At 28.9% G+C, this 7,459-nt stretch overlaps 1 protein-coding gene across 1 annotated transcript in view; it reads right to left on the reverse strand.

Moving 5' to 3' along the window:
- The window catches only part of LOC107872169 (epoxide hydrolase A-like), a 4,507-nt gene extending 3,432 nt beyond the window's left edge, over window positions 1-1,075 (reverse strand). Inside the window, exons 1-2 of the mRNA XM_047412281.1 lie at window positions 862-1,075; window positions 6-287 (exon numbers count right to left, since the gene is read on the reverse strand). Coding sequence (XP_047268237.1) covers window positions 6-287; window positions 862-971 — 392 coding nt within the window. The 5' untranslated portion in view covers window positions 972-1,075. The remainder of the gene's footprint in view (window positions 1-5; window positions 288-861) is intronic.
- Between the last annotated feature and the right edge of the window lie 6,384 nt (window positions 1,076-7,459).

The raw sequence follows: 7,459 nt of genomic DNA on the forward strand, positions 1-7,459 counted from the left end.
AAAAATGGACACTCAAATTCACCAACGCCTTAACTTTGTCTGGCCTAAAGAGGCATAAATGCCAAGCAATTACGGCACCCCAGTCATGAGCAACAACAAACACGTTATCTTTATTTGGATCTATGGCTTCAAGCAGTGCGATAAGATCACCCACAAGGTGAAAGAGACTGAACTTTGAAATGTCATTAACAGGTGCACCTGTAGTATCTCCATAACCCCTTAAGTCTGGTGCCACGGCACGGTAGCCACGCTCCGCTAAGTAGACCATTTGGTGGCGCCATGAGTACCTGTTGCGGAAGATGTTAGGAATCCGTGATCTATATGTCACACAGAGACAACTTTATTGTTACTCAAGCCCTTTCAGAATCCTACAATTGTGAATTCACAAATCTTAAGATCATCAATTAACTAGCACACAATCAAAGCAATGAGAGAACAAAAAAACAAATAGCACAAGGATTTAACGAGATTCAGCTAAGGCTAGTTTACAATTTCATCATACAAAGCTCAAGTAGTTCCAAATACAATTGTTGATTAACTAGTACACAATCAAAACAAAAACAACAGTCTTTAATTCTTTAAGTTAAACATGCCAATGGCTTTCCTAAACCTATAACAAAAATAAGTTTCCCAAACATACTAAATCTAACATAATTAAGATTTTTTTTAATGACCATGGTATTTGGGCCAACTTTCATGCACCTCGACTAAATTCACGTGATACCTCCCACCTAGCACCTACTACCTCCCACCAGGACTAAATTCACGTGATACCTCCCACCTAGCACCTACTACCTCCCACCAGCAACAGATATTAACATAATTAGGACTTACAAAATTCAAGGTTAAAGAAAATAATACCAGAGTTCAGGGAAGCCATGTATGAATAGGATTGTTGGACCTTGGCCTAATTCTGCTACATGCATATTAATGCCATTTACATCTACCATTTTGTGCTCTATCTTCTCCATTTTGCTGCTTCTTTTTCCAATTCTGTATTCTCTTTGAGTTTTCTCTGAGTGATAAATCTGGGGGATTTTATATTAGCCTGTTACTCCTACGTTCGGCATGTTGATATGACACACCTCTGGAAAAAATCATTAATTAGAGGTGTATTTTATTAAACTATCAATGCTTTGAAATTGTAGAGGAACCTTGGAGTAACAGTTAAAGTTGTTGTCATGTGATTAGAAGGTCACGCGTTCAAGTCTTGAAAACGGCCTCTGATAGAAATGCAAAGATAAGACCGCATATAATATATTAGTAGTGGAGCCACATTGAATTAAGGGTTTATCCAAACCCCTTTCATCTGAAAATTATATTATTTTTACATGATAAAAAATAGTTTTATGTATATTTACTTCTGAATCCTCTCAATAAAAATTCTAACTCCGCTACTGCAATACACCCTTATGGTAGGGCTCTTCTCCGAACCATGCGTATAGTGGGAGCTAGTGCACCAGGCTATCCTTTTTTTTAGCATGTTTTGAAACTCTAAGTATGACTAGTGCTATTATATATACATCTTTCGTCCATCTTTACATGTTTATGCTACTAAAAATAGATGTCCAATAATATTTGTCCAGTTTGAAAAACCAATAGGTAATTTACTTATTTGTGTTCAGTTTATCCCTACAAGAGCCTTGGAGTAACTGGTAAAGTTGCTACCATGTGACCAGAAGCTCATGAGTTCAAGCCTTGGAAACAGCAGCAGGAGGTCATGGGTTCAAGTTTTGGAAACAGCCTCTGGCAGAAATGCAAGGCAAGGTTGCGTATGATACACCCTTGGGGTGGGGCTCTTTCTCAAACTCCGCGCATAGGGGTAGCTTTAGTGCACCGGACAACCCTTTGTGTTTATTTTATCCTTAATAATAAATATTGTTCATTATAAAATATATTTTTTTAAATATTAAATTTATTATAATCAAAAAGTGATATAATAAAATTATTTTTATTATTTATTATTTCTTAAAACTCTTTTAATTTGCTAGAATAGACTAGAAAAATGAATTATTTATTTTTGTTACAAGGGTCAAATAAAATAAAACGACAAAATATTATATGCAAGCTGTAGCCAATATTTGGCGATTATATTTTTGGCTGTCATTGTTAATTTCACTATGATAGAGCATCAATAATACTTCCAAATTCTAAAAAGTCTGAATACATTGAAATCGAACTAAGGCTTGTTTCGGTAATATATATATATATATATATATGTTATATTAAAAGTGTGAAGACCCTTATAATTGGCGTTTGCCCTTTTTACCCTTCATTAAAAGTCTCCTCTTTAAACAAAATCGTCTTTTCACTTTTTCTTCTTCAATTATTATTTTATTAAATTAAGAAATTCTAAAATATATGAAAAGAATCTTAATCATTAAAAGTCTCCGCTTTATACAAAATCATATTTTTACCTATCCCCTATTATTTTAATAATATTAAATATTTACTATATTACAAAAAGTAAAACCTTTCCTCACAAAAATAGGATCTATTTTTCACCATCTAAAGAAACCTTATCATTCCTAACCAAAAGAGGACAACCCAAAACCCTAAATACAATATTCAGAAATCAAAAAAATAATTTTTTAAAAAATACCCATTAAAAATCCCAATATAATTGCAGACAAACTTAATTAATTAATAGTGAATTAGTAAATAATAATTAATTACAGAATATATCTATGATCTATTACTCAAATAAAGTGATTTTAATTGTAGAATACTAACTTTACACGTAGAAGTCATTAAATATAGAATTTGTTTAGGTGTAAAACTATTGTCATATTTTTAGTAGGCTAAAGCAACTTATTTTCTTTCCCTGTTCCTTTCAATATATACGTGTAGTAGACAGATGGTTTAGGGTTTTTTTAGATTGGTTAATTTGTTTCCTTCTCTATTTCAATATTTTGTAATTTTATTCATGTATTTGTTTCGATTTTAACTTTTAGGCAGAGGGTTTAGGGCTTGTTAAGATTAGTTAATTATTTATATTTTTTAATATGAATGTGGTTTAGATTTATCAAAAAGTGTTTAATTATTTTCTACTAACGTGATTTTGATTTAGGCTGCAATATATTTATGGGCGTACTTCATCAACTCGATCTATCTTCCGAAGAATATTAACAAAGAATCATATTTAAGCTTTAATATTAAACTGTAGATAAACATATTTTTGCATTCTCGTGCTTGTACTACTGAAGATAAATGGAGATTTTACCGTAGAGGGTTGTTGATATCACCTTCATATCAATTGGTATACAGTTCCCTTTTTTTTTTTTCTGGCAAAGAATGTAACTAGATGAATATGCATTTTTTTTTTTTTTGCTACATTGAAATGGATTCACCACAAAAAAATTAATATTCAGGGTAAGTTGACATTACGCAATTAATTAACAGTCGAAAAGAAAAGAGAAGCTATTAGCTTCAAAACAATTACAATCCCTATTTCATTAATAAAAGCTCAACAAGATGTTATTTTATATCGGCTGATTTTATTAATCCTCTTCTCAATCTCCAAAATCGTTCTAGCTTGCTTGTGTACTGCTGGTTATAAAGTTGTTTTTTATGTCCTTTTCTATGGTGCTCGGATACTTCAAAAATATTAATAGGCGTATGTTGGATCTTTCAAGATTAATATATTTTTGGAGGATTCAATACGAGTATGACATCAATTTTTGAAAGTTTGAGCAATATAGTCCTCTTTACAAGAGACTTTTATCTTTACACATGAGAAATTTAAGAAAGGGCTAAATAATCATAAAAGAATATTTCCACCATATAATTGTTGTCCATGCCTTTAGCTTTTATCCCGTCAAGAGGTGAGCAAAACAATGATTGCTCATCTATCAAGTGATGTGGTGAAATAGATAGGATTTCTTGTCGTAAACTAGATATTAAAGGTCTTGAGCCAAGTCAAGAATTTTATTAAGGGGACTCAAGATTTAATATATACATATAGTTGTATAAAATAAATAAATTACAATAAAATATGAAATATAAGAAATGTGCATGTCCTAAACAATATAAATATTTAATTATGAAATTTAACAATGGAAAAAAAATGATTGCATGTTCCTGTTATTAAATTTGATATAATATACATAAATATATATTTGATATAATATACAATAATATTCTCGTGATGTTGTTAGTTTTTTATTCTTAAATTTAGAGACGGAATTTATACCATTACATATTTCATTATTTTATATTTTTGCAATTAAATGACTAAAAATTAAGTTATGATATTGGCAGACGCGGTTGTGTTTGTAATTAAAATCACGCTTTTTTATTTTTTTTAATATAAATGTAAGCTCTATATATAACACATTAATCTATACAGATTTATTTAGAAAAATATTATGCATTAAATAGCTATTCTCTCCGTCCATCTTTATGTGTCCATTATTGACTTGATATACCTTTTAAGAAATAATAAATAATAGAGATAATTTTATATATTACCCATTAATTAGAATAAATTCAATTTTTTTGTAACATATATTAGATAATGATAAGTTATCTATTCCTTTTTCAAGGTGAATAAGTATCATTGGACTACTTTTTATAACATGTATAAATTTTATATAGTATGGAATAAACGTCTAACTGCACGTTTCTTTAAACTATATCTATATCTATAATATATTAAAAATGTGAAGGTCCCTAGAAATATTGTTTGAATTTTTTGTCCTTCATTAAAAGTCTTAGTTTTAGACAAAATCGTCTTTTCACTATTTTTCTAATATTTAACGGATGAAAATTAACTAAATATTTATATTAAAATATTTTCTTATTAGAAGTCATCAAAATTAATGACAATTAATATATTTTTCATTAGTTTAAAAATTCTAAATCAACTAAAGGTGATTTTAAGAAGAATTGAAAAATCTAGAAATAAATATGAAAGAGTTAGAATAAGAAAAATATAAGAAATATCAGATTTTTAAAACTTTTAAGTAAGTAATCAAAATTTTTCTAAATATTTAACTTTAAAAATAAAAAAAAGTTTAAATATAAAAATAAAAAAATAGTCATACTACAAATATGGTTCAAATCGATGCGTCTCTCTTAGACTCTAACGGCAAGGGAAAGACATACGCAAAAGTGACGATCCGTTAACCACTTGAAGCTTATGGTGGTAAAATATATATGTGCTGACAATAAAATACATAATCTTTGAGTAGTGATTTAAACTTTTTGCAGTTTATTAAAAATATTCGCGATAGACAAAGTCGTCTAATTTTAGTTAATCAAAAATTACACGTGCAAGGCACATGCGATTAAACTAGTTATATTAAAAGTGTGAAAACCCTTAGAAAAGTAATTCAAACTTTTTGTCCTTCATTAAAATACTCTGGAATAGACAAAATCATTTTTCACCTATTTCTTTCAATATATGGGAAAACGCTGAGAAAATAAATATATGGAAAGATTAAGAATCCTGGGGCTTTGGGCTCTAGGTGACAAAAGAGTTTTAAAATAAAGTGTGGATGACACAAGTCTTAATAATTGAGTGGAAGTGACAATTACTTTATTAAGGATTAAGAAAGTAAGAAAAGTTTGAAAATAACCCACAAGTTTTTTAATTTACACTTTGATCCAATGAAAAACCTAATATAACTAGAAATGGAGGAAAAAAGGCACGTTTCTCTCTCTTCCCATTTATTGGAGTTTTCTCTCTCTTCGTGATTTTTATTTTTCATTGTTGTTGTTGCTTTATTCATCATCTTCTTCTTCATTATCATCATCTTGTTCTTCATTATCATCTCTTCTTGTTCATCATCATTATCTTCTTATTGTTGAACATTGTTGTTACCGCTACTATTGCTACTTGATCAAATTTTTTTAGGTCAAATTTTATTCGTATATCACTTGGTAATTACTTATAGGTGATTTTAGTAAGTAAAATTATATTTTTTAGTTGAATTTCTCATCTGAGTGTATCTGCTACTATTGTTTTTTCAACAGTAGATAAAACATGTAACGTGAATCCAACAGATGAGTAATCTGTTGCATATATGAGTAATCTGTTGCAATATATTGACTAATCTGTTACAACATATTAACTAATCTGTTGCAACATATTGACTAATCTATCGCAACATATGAGTAATCTGTTGCAACATATATGACTAATTTGTTGCAACAGATTACTCATCGGTTGGATTTGTATTATAGTGTTGTAACATGAATTCAACATATGGGTCATCTGTTGCAACAAATTAGTCATATGTTGCAACAGATTACTCACTTGTTGCAATAAATGGCTCATATATTAGATTCATGTTGTAGGTTCTATCCATTGTAGCAGTAGCAAATATACCAAATAAAAAATTCAACAAAAATCATAATTACACTTACAAAAGCACCTATGAAGTAATGTCCTAGTGATATAGAACAAAATTTGACCTAAAATTTTCAACAAGGGCACAACGAATAAGTGAAACACATGAAAAATTTCATGAAACAGGTAAAGAAGACAAAAATAGTGTATCATACATCAAATGCAAAAGGGTCGAGGGGACAAACGTTTGATTTCTCCTAAAAATATTTAAGTTCCCTAGTATTTAAATTGCTTTCTAATGGATAACCCATCTATTATAATAGATTTTCTATCTGTTTGATAATTTCCAACAGATGAATCATCTGTTACAACATGTTAATCATTTGTTGATTCAAATTAAGCAATTATTAGTAATAACTAAATTGATTTAGCTAAAATTAAAGACAAGTCTTTAAGACAATGGGACAAACATTTGAGTTCTCCTAAAAATATTTGAGTTCCCTAGTATTTTAATTATTTTTCAACAGATCACCTATTTGTTGCAACAAGTTAGTCATCTGTTGCAATAAATGCTTATAACGGGTTAGTCATTTGTTGATTCAAATTAAGTAATTATTAATAATAATTAAATTGATTTAACTAAAATTGAAGACTAGGACTTAGACAAGGTGAAAAACGTTTGAGTACTCTTAAAACATTTGAGCTTTAGTATTTTAAATTGCTTTTCAACACATATTTTGTCTATTTAGTAATTTCCAACAGATGAGTCATATGTTACAACAACTTAGTCATCTGTTACAACAGATGTCTATATCTGTTTGATAATTTTCAATAGATGAATTAGTTGTTGCAACAGATGTCTATATCTATTTGGTCATTTTCAACAGATGTTTTTATTTGTTTGGTCATTTCCAACAGATTACTCATATGTTGTAACATGTTAGTCATCTATTGATTCACATTAAGTCATTATTAGTAATAACTAAATTGATTACTAAAATAAAATATGAATTAATAAGTTCAATTACAGTTTCAATTAATCTCATGGTAATTACACGATCAACTAAGTATGTTCTTCCTAAGTAGAGTGATCAATTGATCAATTTTATTTGAAATGATTCAAACTAAGTCATCATTAGAAATAACTATATTGATTTAACTAAAACT

This window comes from Capsicum annuum, chromosome 5 (assembly GCF_002878395.1).
Source record: "Capsicum annuum cultivar UCD-10X-F1 chromosome 5, UCD10Xv1.1, whole genome shotgun sequence".
NCBI classification, from domain to species: Eukaryota; Viridiplantae; Streptophyta; class Magnoliopsida; order Solanales; family Solanaceae; genus Capsicum; species Capsicum annuum.